This window comes from Cannabis sativa, chromosome 7 (assembly GCF_029168945.1).
Source record: "Cannabis sativa cultivar Pink pepper isolate KNU-18-1 chromosome 7, ASM2916894v1, whole genome shotgun sequence".
NCBI lineage: Eukaryota > Viridiplantae > Streptophyta > Magnoliopsida > Rosales > Cannabaceae > Cannabis > Cannabis sativa.
In genome coordinates, this window is record NC_083607.1 from 60,824,780 (window position 1) to 60,843,340 (window position 18,561).

At 32.8% G+C, this 18,561-nt stretch overlaps 2 protein-coding genes across 2 annotated transcripts; both read left to right on the forward strand.

Annotated features, from left to right (window-relative positions):
* The first annotated feature begins 606 nt into the window (after nucleotides 1-606).
* On the forward strand, nucleotides 607-1,965 carry LOC133039796 (V-type proton ATPase subunit H-like). Its single transcript, XM_061118753.1, has 3 exons — nucleotides 607-990; nucleotides 1,255-1,380; nucleotides 1,471-1,965. Exons 1-3 carry the CDS (start codon nucleotides 958-960, stop codon nucleotides 1,963-1,965), a joined length of 654 nt encoding a protein of 217 aa, XP_060974736.1. The 5' UTR covers nucleotides 607-957.
* An 8,373-nt stretch (nucleotides 1,966-10,338) lies between these two features.
* Nucleotides 10,339-11,510, forward strand: LOC133039797 (V-type proton ATPase subunit H-like). Its single transcript, XM_061118754.1, has 4 exons — nucleotides 10,339-10,564; nucleotides 10,654-10,779; nucleotides 11,061-11,186; nucleotides 11,277-11,510. Exons 1-4 carry the CDS (start codon nucleotides 10,367-10,369, stop codon nucleotides 11,508-11,510), a joined length of 684 nt encoding a protein of 227 aa, XP_060974737.1. The 5' UTR covers nucleotides 10,339-10,366.
* Nucleotides 11,511-18,561: the final 7,051 nt, after the last annotated feature.

An 18,561-nucleotide genomic window follows, 5' to 3' on the forward strand; every position in this document is an offset into this window, starting at 1 on the left:
GGATCGGATGGGTCTTCTATGGGATTTCTTGATCTCATTATCTGTCCATCTGTTCTGACTTCAGGAACATGAACTTGATTATCGCCATGGTTGAATTGAGCTGGTGCATCTTCATGCTCTGTTTCTTGATTGTTAGACATGATTCAAATGGAAAATAGGAAAACAGGAAATTAAAGGAGCTTTGCAGGAAAGAAAATAGAGGAGGGATAGACTTGTTGATTGAAGAGATGAATTCTTCAAGTCTGGACATCAAACGTCGCCGGAGAAGAAAACCGAAGCACGGCGAGAGAAGATCGGAAAAATCATGGAGGAAAGGAAGCATATCTTCCTTGCTCTGATACCATATTGCGGATTGAAAGGGAAAGTATTTTATTGATATTGAATGAATGAATGAAATACAATGAATAAAGGCCTTATAAAGGCTGCCAAAAAGGGAAAACTAAATCCCATAAAATCAGGGATACAATCCCATAAAACCGGACTGTGACAACTGTAACAGAGTGTAAGTTTTATATAACAGTTTTCTTGTTATTAATTAATGAGCTCTTAGCTTGTTCATATTTTTAAGCATATATATGGGTGCATGGGTAACATTTCAGCTGCAGCAAAAGAAGCCTTTGCCTTCCAATCTTAGTCGTACCTCTCCAACTGCGATAAGCTGTCTCGCAACCTTACTGAAGGAGCCTGTGGTTAAAGCATTCTTTGTCCACTCTAATGGAGTTAGGTTGCTCGTTCCTTTTATAAACCCACCTTTCATTCAACCCTCAATTCAGGTAAACTTAAATTCAATATATATACAATAATGATTTGGATATTATCTACACAAGCATTTGACTTGAGTTTAATTATACTACTTTGAAACAGCTTGTGTATGAAACATGCTTTTGTGTGTGGCTTTTATCTTACTATGAACCCGCCATTCAGCACTTGGCTACCTCTAAAGCTCTTCCTCGACTCATGGATGTTGCGAAGAACTCCACAGCGGAAAAGGTGAGAAACAATTTTTATGTTCTCTTGAATTGAGTAATCACGCATCACTTTATAGTTTGTTGTGGTTAGTTATGTAGTTATCGAATTCGTAATTTTAAAATTGAGTAATGATACGTGCACACATTTTTTACACTAAAATTCTACACCCCTACTTAATGAATTTTGTTTTTTGATTTCTTAATCTTGTATTTCCAAGCACCATGTTTGTTATTTGCTTATTTTTTTAAAATTCATATTTGTAATGGTATGAAAAATGTGTGGCAGGTTGTTAGAATTGTCATCCTGACTTTTGAAAACATGCTCCCCAAAGGGATATTTGATTCACAAATGATAGAACTTGATTTATCAGAACTTGTTCGAAGTTTAAAATTACAAACATGGAGTGATGAGGTTTGATGACTAACTGTAATCGGTTTTTGTTTTATCACTATTATTATTATTTATAATAAAATTAAGGGTTGCACTTTGTTCTATTTTCAGGATCTATTATATGCTTTAAATAGACTAGAGGAGAATTTAAATAAGATAAAAGCTTTAAAATCTTTTGATATTTACAAAAAAGAAGTTCTCATTGGTCGTCTTGATTGGTCTCCTATTCGAAAAGATTCTACATTTTGGTCTAATAATATTGCGCAATTTGAAGAGAACAACTTTCAGGTATGTTCTTGGTTTAATTTTTTTCGTAAAGATACTCGATCGATCAATTACTCAAATAACAACCTTATTATGCAGATTTTAAGAGTCCTGATTACAATTTTGGACACATCGTGTGATCCAAGAGCTTTGGCTGTTGCTTGCTTCGATCTGGCACAGTTCATCAAGCACCATATAGACGGTCGATTCATAGTGACGAAGCTCAATGCCAAGGAACGAGTGATGAAGTTGTTGGACCACAAGAATGACGAAGTTACCAAAAATGCATTAGTATGCACTCAGAGGCTATTACTTAGCCCCAAGTATGCTAACTGTTGCTAGGGTTGTTGACTCGCCACTAAAATATCCTACAAGAAGGCGAGGAGGCGAGGGCTCGTGTTTCTTATCAATTAAATTTTTTTATATTTTTAAACTCAGAAAAAATTTATGGGACTTTAAACTAGTTATGTAATTAATTATATTTTCAAGAGTAATATTTTATTTTGATTTAAGTTTTAATTAGTTAAATTAGTCAAATTAGGTGAGGCCACTTGTTTAGTTGTTCTTTTTTGAAATCAATTATCAAATCAAAGAATCAATATTTGTGTTGGAATTTATAACAATCAATTATCAAATCAAAGAAACTTATTAATTTTGATTAATCCAAGAAGTCATCTATGTTTATATATGGAACAAAAGAAGAGGCATTTATTGAGCTATATATGGAGTAACACAACTCAAATGAGTCAATTAATGGCAACTTAATTTGCTTAAATAACAATATTCTAAGCCATGAACATCTTCAAGAAAAATAAAATAAATTTAAATTATGTTCAATAAATGCCTTTGCAACATTGTATTTCCCCTTTTTTCTTTTGGTACCAAACTGTTGAGTAAATTCCACTTATAATTAAGTCCATTTACATCTAAATATCCACATCAGCAAAGTTAAAACAGAAACAAATAAAAGGACTCAATCCTAGGCAGGGCCGGCCCTGAAAATTTATGGGCCCAAGACGAATTAAATTTTGGGGCCCTCAAAAATATATCAAAAAAAGAGTGTCATGGGATTTGAACCCATGACCTTGGACATTATGTCCTCCACCTCAACCAACTAAGCTATAAATTTTTGTTGTTTATAATACACTTAAATTTTACTTAAATAAAAGCCTAATAATTTTTTTTTATTCTTTTATTTTGGGCCCCCGGAAAGTGTGGGCCCTAGGCACGGGCCTAGCCCGCCTATGCCTAGGGCCGGCCCTGATCCTAGGTGGCTTCGCCTCTACTGGTTCAAAAAATAGGAGTTAGTTACAACTGTTATTGTAACTAACTCCTAGATATGTGATCAACCAATTCTATACAAGTATATAAACATGAAATCAAAGCAAATACATATAGATAATACAGATCAGAAGAAAGAGAGAGAGAGAGAGAGAGAGAGAGAGAGAGAGAGAGAGAGAGAGAGAGAGAGAGAAGGAGTAAACCCTAGTTCTTTGAAGACCTCAGCTCCAAGATCCAGAGACGAGAATGGAGTTCTCGTGGTGAGGAAACAGAGGGAAGGAAGTACATGCACAACAACAAGAAATAGAGTTAGATCAAGAACAAAATCAGAAGAAAAACTAACACAAAAATTGTACAAAAGAGAATCGAGTTTACCTGGTCGTTCTTATGTGACAGGAAGCTCCAAAACTTGTAAATCGACATTGTTTGATAGTGGATATCAAGCTAATCTCTGAGACGAGCTTGACAGAGACGTAGCCCTAATTTTTGGGTGAACTCTGAAATTTTACTTTTGTTTTTCATTTACTAAACTTAAATATGTGTGTGTGTGTGGGTGAGGATCCTAGGGTTTCTACTAGGATCGAGCAAGTTCTTGTGAAGAACTTGCTATGCTAGGGTTTCTAGTTTCGATTCTGAGAGGCTGAGTGTTTGAGTGTTAGGGCTTCGAGACTCTTTCTGAGAAGTCTTTAAGCCTTGGATCAATATGACACAGAGTTTGGTGTCGTGGGGTTTAAACGTTGCTGTTTTTGTCTAATCTTAAGTTAGACAGAGGAAAGGTCGGTTTTGACCTTGTATACTGATATTATGTGTTTTGTTGGTGTAGGTTAAAGTGGTAAAAATCCTACACAAACTAATGGTTCAATGTACAATGTATTAAAATGGAATAATCTTAGGCACCTTTACTATATGATCTGACCGATATTTGATTGAAGATTACCAGGGGAACTAGAATTCGAACTACCAATATGAACTGCAAAAGATTCAGCCAACTTTACTGCATCTTGAACCCGAAGACGAGGACCATGTTGTCTAACTACAGTGGCAGCTATTTGAGCAGCTAGACCACCCATTGCTCTCAAGTATGATCCTTTTATTCCATCTGTGACTAATCTAAATGGCTCTAATATTGTTGAGTATATGCCTATATGTATTATATATGGGATCAAGTTGAGTATTGATTATTTTAAAAGGGAATTACAGAGTGATCACTCTGTATTAGTGTTTCCAATCATTCATTTTTCTACCAAAATGATGAAATAGTTAAAATATTCATAGTCTGTATTCTTTCCAATTATTAGAATGAAAGCCATGAAATAGAGAGTTTTATGTAAGAATTCAAGATTAGTGAAAGTTTGGTTTATAAATCTCAACAATAAAAAACTTACAAAACTCAATTATATATATTTGAAAGAAACTTACTACTAGAATGAGAAACATTAACACTTTCAAAAAAATATTTTGATTGCACTTTTTATATCAATGATGTTTTGAAAATGTTTTGGTTGTAACACACAACCTTTTTAATTTACCCCAAACACCAAATTAAATATATGATTTTATGCTTGAATTAGTACTAAATGAGATCATTATTAAGAAAATTGAATAATTCCCACTCTTAAATTTAGTTTAGGCACTAATTAAATCAGGCAAGTTTGGTTTATATATATGATCCAATCCAAACTCTTATTACTGCTATCTCATATCATATCAGATCAAAATATATAATTATTTAAATAAGGACTTAAAATTATTGTATTAGAATCTTTGACAACATTGAATTAATTCATAACTATCATTGTACCAAAATAATAATGTCAAATTAAGCATTAATAATGGAAGACAAACTCAATATTAAAATCAAATATCCATGTCTCATATTTTCAAGTACTAAAACAAAAAACATTACTCAACATTATTATTATCTTGAACTCGAATACTTGAAACTCAAATACCAAAATTCTTAGGATGATGAGGACGACGACGATGAATTAAGATCAAGTTTTTTTCCACATGTTTCGAATCTCTTGAGCCATCATTTCTTGAAGAATTTTCAATTTCTTTCCGCCTTCTTGATTTCGCCCACACACCCAACTCGATTGCACCCTCAGCTCATTCATCTTCAAATCCAAAGAACTTAATCTCTTCATAAAGTATTTATATAAAACATGTCCATATGATAATAAGAATCGATCATCTATAGAACTTGCTTTCATCTCAGGACAACAAAAAACAATTTGAGCAAACAAAATTTCTTTGAGTGACATTCGAAGCAACTCAAATTCTACATCGCCATCATCAATTAATACCTTCCCCGATTTTGAAAAAATATCCAAACGCTTTTTCTTTTTCACCATTGTTTTTGTCAATTGGATCGTAGATACCAAATTCTTAATCACGATAGAGTTATTACTCTCCAAACTTAGTAGTTTTACCATAGTCTTGAAATCTTCAAGATTCTTTATTATTTCTTTCCTATCACCCAAAATCACAATCATCAAAATAAAATCACTAATGACTTCACACAAATATGTACCAACACAAATCAACAACCTATTTAAGTAATCAAATGAACTCTTTCTTTGAGATTGATGATCATGTTCTTTAAGCTTTTCAATCAAGCTTTTTCCTCCATTCGCTCTTTGATCTTTCGCTACTTCCTTCCACTTCTCCATAAACTCTTGTAAATTTTTCAAGTAATTCTTGAAAGATTGATGATGTTGAAATAGTGATGGAATGTTGTAGCCTAAGCATTTGTCATCGAATTCGTCCACACGTTTCTTAAGAGACAGAGCTTGTTTGATCAATTCTATGAATTTCGATCGTTTTTCGAATGCATTAAGATCTTTACTCTCGATAAGTGTTGTTACAGATTTAAGCAGAGAAAAGAATTCTTCTTCTAATTCTGATTCACTTTCAATGTCTTCTGAGTTATCCATTAATTTCTTGTAAATGATTGTTGTGACATTAATCCATGCTACCCCTAAATCCATTACAACAAGAGAGAGAGAGAGAGAGAGAGAGAGAGAGAGGCTTAAGAGTTAGGGGAATATATAGAGGAAGTTATTTCAGTTATTTTTGAGATTTTGAAACATTCAGTAAACGACATGTCGTTTATTTCTTTACTTATAATCATTAAGTAACAAACGACAGGTAGTTGAGTTATTAATATATAGTTTCATAATTACTACATAAATTTTTATTTTTAGTTTTGTGACCAAACAACAACTATTTTAGTCAACAAATTTTGTTACTGCATTGTATGTGTAATTATATTTACTTTTTTTTTTTTGCCTATAATTATTTTGCTGGTTTGCTGTCTTGAGAAAAAAAAAAGACATTTTGAGTATTGTGTTTATTTTTAAGTCATTTTGATTTATTATTAGTATATATTTTGATTGTTTTTTGTTGCTGTATTATTTGTTATATTTTGTTCATTGTCTTAACTTGATTGAATATACAAAACCTTTTCAATTTACTCCAAAGACTAAACTATATATGATTATTGACTTTGTTAATCTGATTAGCTACTTTGCTTATGTTTACATCTTCATATATATAACTATATGTTTCATGCTTGAATTAGATTATTAAGAAAATTGAATAATAATCAGATAATGATGATATGCCAATTAAGCTACTTTGGTTATGCCAATTAAGGAAATTGAATAATCATCAAACAATGTAATTTTGGAACAGAAATATTTCTATTATTAATTAAGAAACATTAATAATTACACAAATTCAACACATGAAACTACTCTGTTTTCTTACTAAAGAGACACTAAATTTACTAAACACCATGAACTCTTGTCATGTTCAGTGAAAATTTCATAAGCACCAGCTTCCAAAACTTGCCTTAAAAACTTCATCTCTGAACAAAAATAATCTTCATGAATACATTTTTGGACAAATTCAATATCAAACATCCACTCATTTATCTTTTCTTCAACTCTTTCCAATTTCTCCTCAAAAACATTACTTTTAAGATGAACCGACATTGAGAAAAGCACATCATTATCGAACATCATAGGTACGAATTCAGGACTACAAAAGCTCACCTCTAAACGAAGAATTTTTTTTTATAATTGTTTTTCTTAGGGCTGTTCATCCGATCAAATCCGCACTTTTTTGGTCAAACAACATCCAATCCGCACTAAGTGCGGATTTCATTATTTGGATCCAATCCAATCCGCACAATAGCTCAAATCCAATCCAATCCGCAAAAGTGTGGATTGGATCGGTTACTTTAGATTGGTTACTTTTTAATATTAAATTATTTAATAATTAGTAACAAAATAAAACAAATTATAGTTATTTTATGTCTCCAACAACACATTAAATAAATAAAATAACAAATAACAAATTCAAAGGAAGAAAAAAAAAATTGTATATATAAAAATATTTAATTTTATTGTAAATTGTATGTAGAAAAAAAAATATATAAGAATAGAATATACATTTTATCTATTAAGTTTTGCAATATAATTGTATTATATGTATTAGACTTTTAAATTACTATTTTCTTTATATTAAAATATTATTTATATATATAATTTTTTAATTTTGTTATAAATATGTGTGGATTGGATTGGATCGGTTACTTTTACATGTCAATCAACATTCAATCTGCACAAGTGCAAATTTTGAATTTTCCAATCCAATCCAATCCGCACAAGTGCGGATATCCGCACTTTGCGGATTGGATTGGATCGTGCGGATTAGATTGGATCGAATGAACATCCCTACTCCTTGGTCGTCTTGATTGGTCTTCTATGCGCAAAGATTTTGCATTTTGATCTAATATTATTGCACATTTTGAAGAGAACAACTTTCAGGCATGAATTTTACCTTTTTCTTGGTTTAATTTTTTTCCTGAAAAGATATTCGATCAATCGATTACTCAAACAACAACCTATTTATGCAGATTTTGAGGGTCTTTATTACAATTTTGGACACATCGTGTGTGATCCAAGAGCTTTGGTTGTTGCTTGCTTCGATCTGTCACAGTTCATCAAGCACCATATAGATGGCTAGTTCATAATGACGAAGCTCAACGCCAAAGAACGAGTGATGAAGTTCTTGGACCACAAGAATGATGAGGTTACCAAAAATACATTACTATGCACTCAGAGGCTATTACTTGGCACCAAGTATGCTAACTTTTTCTAGGGTTGTTGACTCGGCACAGAAATATCATATAGGAAGGCGAGGAGGCAAGGAGGCGAGGAGGCGAGGGCTCTCCTGTGTGTGTTTCTTAGAAATTAATTTCTTTTATTCTTTAAACTTTAGAAAATTATGGATTTTTTTAGCTAGCTATGTAATAAATTATATTTCCAAGAGTAATATTTCATTTTTTGATTTGAGTTTTAATTAGTCAAATTATGAAGATATGGCAACATAATCTTTTATGTTTTACATCTTCTCTTATCTTAACAGTAAAAACTAATAATTCCAAATCTAAATCACTTGCCTAACCAAATTAAACAGCTGTAATAGGTTTTGTTGGATATGGATTAACATAGTTATTGTTTTAAAATAGGGGATAAATTAGGTGAGGCCACTTGTTCTTGTTTGAAATCAATTATCAAATAAAAGAATCAATGTTTGTGTTGGACTTTATAACAATCAATTATGAAATCAAAGAAACTTATTGATTTTGATTAATCCAAAATGTCATCTATGTTTATATATGGAACAAATTTAAACCAGCAGTTTATCAAAAGAAACTAGAATCAAAAGGAGACACCTAGAATTATACATGTGCCTCTTAGATTTTCCAAATTTTCTAATCTTCACACATATACCAAAAACACATATGCAAGAGTCAATTACATGATTACATTAACCAAAAACACTAGTGAATTCGGACCTTTTTGAGAGTCTAATGAGAAGTGATCATTGTCTCACAAGTTGACAAAATATTATATAAACTAATCTATATATTATGGTCAATCATTCTAATATTTATTTTAGCAAAGAACCAAACGAGGTTTGAGGTTCAAGTCTCTCTTAGTTACCTACATAACAATTGTTATAGTTTCCTGGTCCCTAAATATTGTAGGGTTAGATGGTTCCCTAAGTTTAGTTACAACATATGAACGATAATTTATAACTAGTCACAATTTTTTCACATTTAGTTACAAATTTTGTTATGACTAAAAGTAAGATTTTTGTTAGTGTGTGTTTCTATTTTTTCATCAATTTTGGATTGCCATTTATGAAATCACAACAACTTATGATGCAATGACTTTAAACGTACTGATTTTATAAGTAATTATTATTATCAAAGTTATCACTTATCACCATCTTTTGGCTGAGGTTACAAATTACAATGTCTATTTTGGAAAAAAAAAATATATTGTACCACATGGAAAACAAAAGGGTATTATATATTTTGCTTTTTTATATAAGAATACTCATGTGCAATGAATAATCTCAATATGCTATCATATCTTTATAATTTTACTATATCAAAATGAAATATTACTTTTTTATATATTTTGTTTTCGTCATTTTCGTTTGTTATGGCCATAAAGCCATCGTCTTCGTTTTCCAAAATACATTTCTTTCTATTTTCATCTATGCATGTAACCATTAATTATCAACAAAAAAAAAAGATAAAAAAAATTATATAAATTATAAATAATAAAAGATAATAAATATGACTAATATTTATATAAACGGATATATAACCCAAAATATCCCAATACGTTTATTTTTTTTTTAAAAAAAAAAGATAATCCTAATTGGAGTGGAATTATAACTCAAAATTTGTCTATAAATATTGTATTTGGAATCAATGTGTTTTGAAAGATTTTCGATTAATTTATTTTTTTATTTTGGTAGAAATAACTAGTGTCATTCAATCCAAACAACTTGATGAATCAATGTGTTTCTTTTTCTCTGTTTTTTACAATACTTCTCTCTTTATATTTCTATATATATAATTTGTAGTATAGAATAGTGCTGGTTTGGATGAAATTTTGTTGGGTATGAATTGTGGTCTTGACATTGCACATATACTAATCAATATAGTTTAGAAACATTACTTGACATTACCATATATTTATTTTCCAAAGTTTGAACATCATAATCGATCCAACAATATATGTATATTTACAGTAATATAATGATACTAAAGTCTGAACAGGTTTCTTTTTTTCTTCTTCTTCTTCAATCATATATGCTCTCTGTTTTTTCCAATACTTCTCTCTTTATATTTCTATATATATACATATATATATATATAGTATAGAATTTGGATGCTTTAATTAATTTCTTTACATGTAAATACAGTGCAAGACAAAAAATTTAAAGAAAACATCACCTAATACAAATGATGTTTTGAAATGCTTAGTCAAGTGGCTTTGTGCAGAGATATATATAGTCTCTCTAAAATTTTGTTATCATTTTATTTTTAATTAATGAGCTCTTAGCTTGTTCATGATTTTTAAGCATATATATGGGTGCATGGGTAACATTTCAGCTGCAGCAAAAGAAGCCTTTGCCTTCCAATCTTAGTCGTAGCTCTCCAACTGCGATAAGCTGTCTCACAACCTTACTGAAGGAGCCTGTGGTTAAAGCATTCTTTGTCCACTCTAATGGAGTTAGGTTGCTCGTTCCTTTTATAAACCCACCTTTCATTCAACCCTCAATTCAGGTAAACTTAAATTCAACATACAATAATGATTTGGATATTATCTACACAAAAGCATTTGACTTGAGTTTAATTATACTACTTTGAAACAGCTTGTGTATGAAACATGCTTTTGTGTGTGGCTTTTATCTTACTATGAACCCGCCATTCAGCACTTGGCTACCTCTAAAGCTCTTCCTCGACTCATGGATGTTGCGAAAAACTCTACAGCGGAAAAGGTGAGGAACAATTTTTGTTTCGATTATTTTTCAGTCTGTTCTCATGTATTGAGTAATCACGCATCACTTTATAGTTTGTTGTGGTTAGTTATGTAGTTATCGAATTCGTAATTTTAAGATTGAGTAATGATACGTGCACACATTTTTTACACTAAAATTCTACACCTACTGAATGAATTTTGTTTTTTGATTTCTTAATCTTGTATTTCCAAGCACCATGTTTGTTATTTGCTTATTTTTTTAAAATTCATATTTGTAATGGTATGAAAAATGTGTGGCAGGTTGTTAGAATTGTCATCATGACTTTTCAAAACATGCTCCCCAAAGGGATATTTGATTCACAAATGATAGAACTTGATTTATCAGAACTTGTTCAGAGTTTAAAATTACAAACATGGAGTGATGAGGTTTGATGACTAACTGTAATCGGTTTTTGTTTTATCACTATTATTATTATTTATAATAAAATTAAGGGTTGCACTTTGTTCTATTTTCAGGATCTATTGGATGCTTTAAATCAAATAGATGAGAATTTAAATAAGATAAAAGCATTAAAATCTTTTGATATTTACAAAAAAGAAGTTCTCATTGGTCGTCTTGATTGCTTCGATCTGTCACAGTTCATCAAGCACCATATAGACGGTCGATTCATAGTGACGAAGCTCAACGCCAAGGAACGAGTGATGAAGTTGTTGGACCACAAGAATGACGAAGTTACCAAAAATGCATAAGTATGCACTCAGAGGCTATTACTTAGCCCCGAGTATGCTAACTTTTGCTAGGGTTGTTGACTCGCCACTAAAACATCCTACAAAAAGGCGAGGAGGCGAGGGCTAATGTTTCTTATCAATTAATTTTTTTTATATTTTTAAACTCAGAAAAAATTTATGGGACTTTAAACTAGTTATCTAATTAATTATATTTTCAAGAGTAATATTTTATTTTGATTTAAGTTTTAATTAGTTAAATTAGTCAAATTAGGTGAGGCCACTTGTTTAGTTGTTCTTTTTTGAAACCAATTATCAAATCAAAGAATCAATATTTGTGTTGGAATTTATAACAATCAATTATCAAATCAAAGAAACTTATTAATTTTGATTAATCCAAGAAGTCATCTATGTTTATATATGGAACAAAAGAAGAGGCATTTATTGAGCTATATATGGAGTAACACAACTCAAATGAGTCAATTAATGGCAAGTTAATTTGCTTAAATAACAATATACTAAGCCATGAACATCTTCAAGAAAAATAAAATAAATTTAAATTATGATCAATAAATGCCTTTGCAACAACATTTTCTTTCCCCTTTTTTTTTGTTGAGTAAATTCCACTTATAACCAAGTCTATTTACATCTAAATATCCACATCAGCAAAGTTAAAATAGAAACAAATAAAAGGACTCAATCCTAGGTGGCTTCGCCTCTACTGGATCAAGAAATAGGAGTTAGTTACAACAGTTGTAACTAACTCCTAGATCTGTGATCAATCGACTCTATACAAGTATATAAACATGAAATCAAAGCAAATACATATAGATAATACAGATCAGAAGAGAGAGAGAGAGAGAGAGAGAGAGAGAGAGAGAGAGAGAGAGAGAGAGAGAGAGAGAGAGAGAGAGAGAGAGAGAGAGAGAGAGAGAGAGAGAGAGAGAGAGAGAGAGAGAGAGAGAGAGAGAGAGAGTGAGAGAGAGAGGAGTAAACCCTAGAAACAGAGGGAAGGAAGTACATGCACAACAACAAGAAATAGAGTTAGATCGAGAACAAAATCAGAAGAAAAACTAACACAAAAATTGTACAAAAGAGAATCGAGTTTACCTGGTCGTTCTTATGTGACAGGAAGCTCCAAAACTTGTAAATCGACATTGTTTGATAGTGGATATCAAGCTAATCTCTGAGACGAGCTTGACAGAGACGTAGCCCTAATTTTTGGGTGAACTCTGAAAAATTTTCTGGTGTTTTCTCTCCTTTACTTTTGTTTTTCATTTACTAAACTTAAATATGTGTGTGTGTGGGTGAGGATCCTAGGATTTCTACTGGGATCGAGCAAGTTCTTGTGAAGAACTTGCTCTGCTAGGGTTTCTAGTTTCGATTCTGAGAGGCTGAGTGTTTGAGTGTTAGGGCTTCGAGACTCTTCTGGAGAAGTCTTTAAGCCTTGGATCAATACGACACAGATTTTGGTGTCATGGGGTTTAAACGTTGCTGTTTTTGTCTAATCTTAAGTTAGACAGAGGAAAGGTCGATTTTGACCTTGTATACTGATATTATGTGTTTTGTTGGTGTAGGTTAAAGTGGTAAAAATCCTACACAAACTAATGGTTCAATGTACAATGTATTAAAATGGAATAATCTTATGCACCTTTACTATAAGCTGGATATATGATCTAACCGATATTTGATTGAAGATTACTAGGGGAACTAGAATTCGAACTACCAATATGAACTGCAAAAGATTCAGCCAACTTTACTGCATCATGAACCCGAAGACGAGTACCATGCTGTCTAACTACAGTGGCAGCTATTCGAGCAGCTAGACCACCCATTGCTCTCAAGTATGATCCTTTTATTCCATCTGTGACTAATCTAAATGACTCTAATATTGTTGAGTATATGCCTATATGTATTATATATGGGATCAAGTTGAGTATTGATGATTTTAAAAGGGAATTACAGAGTGATCACTCTGTATTAGTGTTTCCAATCATTCATTTTTCTACCAAAATGATGAAATAGTTAAATATTCATAGTCTCTACTCTTTCCAATTATTAGAATGAAAGCCATGAAATAGAGAGTTTTATGTAAGAATTCAAGATTAGTGAAAGTTTGGTTTATAAATCTCAACAATAAAAAACTTACAAAACTCAATTATATATATTTGAAAGAAACTTACTACTAGCATGAGAAACATTAACACTTTCAGAAAACATTACTAAATATTTTGATTGCACTTTTTATATCAATGATGTTTTGAAAAAGTTTTGGTTGTAACACACAACCTTTTTAATTTACCCCAAAGACCAAATTAAATATATGATTTTATGCTTGAATTAGTACTAAATGAGATCATTATTAACAAATGAGAACTAACAACGAAACAAAACAAAATCATGTTACATAGACAAGACTAAAACACTCAAAATAAAGTCACAGAAACAAGACCAAAACACTCAAAATCATGTCATAAAGATAAAGTAGCAAAAATCGAATCGCAATAGCAAAATATAACCCCGACCAAGCTACACATATGCCTAGAAAAGGTCGGCAACCAGAAAAAAAAAAAAAAAAAAAAAAAGTCCAACCTCGTGTAGCTATAAATTTAGGAACAAGAAACCCTAAATTTTTAAATTGGTTTGTTTCCAAGTTAAGTCATGAGTTTATAAGTGTTTGGTTTAATAAAGGGTTAATACCATTTTGAACTCTATATTTTACAAAAATTATTAATTGGACCCTCTATTTTGTAAAATGATCAATTAAATCTTGTATTTTCTATAATGGTACAAAATATCCATGAGCTCAATTTTTTTTAGGATTGTTTTTCTTAGGGCTGTTCATCCGATCCAATCCGCACTTTTTTGGTCAAACAACATCCAATCCGCACTAAGTGCGAATTTCATTATTTGGATCTAATCCAATCCGCACAATAGCTCAAATCCAATCCGATCCAATCCGCAAAAGTACGGATTGGATCGGTTACTTTGGATTTGTTAATTTTTAATATTAAATTATTTAATAATTAGTAACAAAATAAAACAAATTATAGTTATTTTATGTCTCCAACAACACATTAAATAAATAAAATAACAAATAACAAATTCAAAGGAAGAAAAAAAATTGTATATATAAAAATATTTAATTTTATTTTAAATTGTATGTAGAAAAAAATATATAAGAATAGAATATACATTTTATCTATTAAGTTTTGCAATATAATTGTATTATATGTATTAGACTTTTAAATTACTATTTTCTTTATATTAAAATGTTATTTATAAAGAGGACTTTAAGTGGTACAAAAATGTATCACCTTGTCACTAAATTGAAGATGCTGAAGCCAATACTCAAGGAATTGAATAAGGAAGGCTTCTCGGATATACATATAGCTGATTTCAAGGCAAATGAAGAGCTAAAAAAGGCACAAGATGAGTTACAAAAAGACCCACTGAATAGACAAATACAGTGGCAGGAGAAGGAAGCTAGAGAGAAATATGTGGCTGCTCATAAGGCTTACTGCTCCTTCATGAGTCAAAAAACAAAGCTAGCTTGGGTGAAAGATGGGGATATCAACTCTGCTCTGTTTCATATCAGCATTAGAGATAGAAGAAGGCAAAATAATGTCTTTTCTATCATTAATTCTGCTGGAATAAGAGTTGATGAACCGAAGGAAGTTGCTGATGCTTTTGTGGAATTTTATAAGATACTTCTCGGTTCCCAGATGGAAAATCGAATTCCTGTTAACAATCGTATAGTGGAGAAAGGGCCTAGAGTCACACAACAGCAAGCAGAATTTCTGGTGGCAAATTACACAGATGAAGAGGTCAAGCAAGCGGTGTTTAGCATACCTGGGATTAAAGCTCCTGGTCCGGATGGATACAGCTCCTTCTTTTACCAAGACAACTGGGATTTAGTTGGGAGAGAAGTATGTGATGCAGTTCTATCATTTCTTCATTCGGGACAGCTTTTGAAAAAGATCAATTCCACTTTGTTGACTCTCATACCAAAGATCAAATGCCCCAATACTGTAAGTGAATTCCGACCAATAGCTTGCTGTAATGTTGTATACAAGATTGCTACAAAATTGATTTGTTCTAGATTAAAACTTATTCTGCCTGATCTGGTTGCTCAAAATCAAGGAGGATTTGTTAAGGGAAGAAGTATAGCTCATAATATCATGATTTTCCAGGACTTAATTAAGCATTATGGGAGGCAATCTAATAGGCCTAATTGTATGATCAAGCTTGATCTACAAAAGGCCTATGATACAATGGAATGGGACTTTTTAGAGGAAATGTTGAATGCATTTAAATTTCCTACCTAGTTCATTTCACTAGTGATGAATTGCATTAGGACTCCAAGATTCTCAATCATGTTAAATGGGAACATTCATGGATTTTTTGAAGCAAAGAGGGGGTTGAGGCAAGGAGACCCCATGTCTCCTTTACTCTTTGTACTTGGTATGGAGTACTTAACCAGGATCATGGGGAAAGTGGGAGAGAAAGCAGAGTTTTCCTTTCATGATAGATGTAGATCTTTGAAGCTTAATCACCCATGCTTTGCGGATGATGTGCTTCTCTTTTGCAAAGGTGATTTTAAGAGCATTTATCTAATGCTCCAAGGTCTAAAGCTGTTTTCGAATACCTCGGGGCTTCAACCAAATGTTCAAAAGTCAGCCTTCTATTGTAGTGGGATGGAAGAAACCGAGATCACAAGAATTGCTCATATTTCAGGATTTTCCAAGCAAGCAATGCCTTTCAAATACTTGGGAATTCCAATATGTTATAAAAGAATATCTAAAGCTGATTGTCAAATGCTGGTGCAAAAAATGACAGCAAGGATCAAGCAATGGAGTACAAGGAACATTTCTTATGCAGGGAGAATGGTATTGATCAATTCTGTGCTCTTATCCTTTCATACAACTTTCAGGCATGAATTTTACCTTTTTCTTGGTTTAAGTTTTTTCCTGAAAAGATATTCGATCAATCGATTACTCAAACAACAACCTTTTTATGCAGATTTTGAGGGTCTTGATTACAATTTTGGACACATCGTGTGTGATCCAAGAGCTTTGGTTGTTGCTTGCTTCGATCTGTCACAGTTCATCAAGCACCATATAGATGGCTAGTTCATAATGACGAAGCTCAACGCCAAAGAACGAGTGATGAAGTTCTTGGACCACAAGAATGATGAGGTTACCAAAAATACATTACTATGCACTCAGAGGCTATTACTTGGCACCAAGTATGCTAACTTTTTCTAGGGTTGTTGACTCGACACAGAAATATCATATAGGAAGGCGAGGAGGCCATGGCTCTCCTGTGTGTGTTTCTTAGAAATTAATTTCTTTTATTCTTTAAACTTTAGAAAATTATGGGATTTTTTAGCTAGCTATGTAATAAATTATATTTCCAAGAGTAATATTTCATTTTTTGATTTGAGTTTTTTTTTTTTTAATAGAAGTGTTCTTTATTAGCTTGAGCAATCGCTCATTAAAATAGACATGAAGTCCATAGGAACACTGTTAATAGGAAATATACGTTCAGCAAGAGAAGTAGAGTGCCGGGCAACAAAGTGCGCGGCACAGTTCGCAGAACGCTTAACATAAAATAAAGCAACATTAGAAAAACTTTTGAACATGTTTTTGCACTCATCAACAATAAAACCGAAACCATAAGCAATGAATTCAACACTTCGAATTGCCTCTACACATACCAAACTATCCGATTCAATGACTGCCTGTGTGTAGTTGTTGCACTTTAGCCAACTTAAAGCCTCTTTTATCCCCATAATTTCAGCTAACTCGACTGAGACTTTTCCGTTGTTGCAGCCAGCAAAGACTGAGATCAAATCCCCATTCGAGTTCCTCACCACATACCCATAGCCATGCTTAGAATCCCGATTGAAAGTGGCTGCGTCAACATTGAGCTTAATACTTGAAACCGGTTTGATCCAATGCTCCGAACCGTCACCTGCTTTAAGAGGAGACAGCAAAGGGATATTCTCCCTATCTTGAGCTTTGAGAAATTGATTAAGACTCGAGTTGGCGAACACGACCACATCCTGAACAGAACGAACACGCTGCTGCCATATTAAATCATTTCTAGCTGACCAAATTGCCCAACAAAGCACTACAATTTTGCCCAAGACCTCCTTGTCTACTCTGTTGGCCGAAGCTTCCAGCCATGACAGCAAAGAAGGAGACTCTCTGCCAGCAGTAGAGAGGCCCGAGAACTCCCAACACGCCCAAGCAAACGGACAAGAAACAAGAAGATGCACTTCCGTTTCCGCGTAGACACCACACATGGGGCAAGTGTTATCAACCAAAATTTTTTTGATGCAAAGATTAGCCTTGGTTGCAAGACAATTTGAAGCCGCTCTCCAAACCAGGTCCTTGGTCTTCGGTGGGACTTTCAAATCCCACATTCTTTTCCAAAACTGAGAGCCCTGGGGGATGTCCGAATGGTGTTTTTGGTCTTGAAGCAGTTTATACGCACTACGGACAGAGTAGAAACCGTTTTTCTCAGCGAGCCAATACCAAGAATCAGCCCCACCTGACTGCGAGATGGGTATACCCAGGATAATAGCAGCCTCTGTAGGAGAAAACAGATCACACACAACCTCAGAATCCCACCTTTGCTGTCCTATTTGGAATAAAATGTTGACAGTGAAATTTTCCATTCTAGGGACAATCGGGGAAGGGTAGTATTTATCCATAACAGGAAGCCATGGATTTGAGGTAATCTGAACAGTTAAACCGGCTTTAATTCGCTTCCTTAAACCAAGCTTAACGGTGTCCTTTGCCGCATAAATACTGCTCCAAATAAAGCTCGGGTTTGAGCCCAATTCTGTGGACAGATAATTTCCATTTGGATAGTATCTAGCTTTGAAGACTTTACTAGCTAGAGAATCATGTCTAAAAAGCAATCTCCACCCTTGCTTGCCTAGCATTGCAAGGTTGAAATCTCTTAAATTACGAAACCTCATACCGCCTTCAACTTTGTGTTTAGTCATTCTATCCCAACTCATCCAAATAATGCCACTCCCATTACCATTAGAGTTATTGGATTT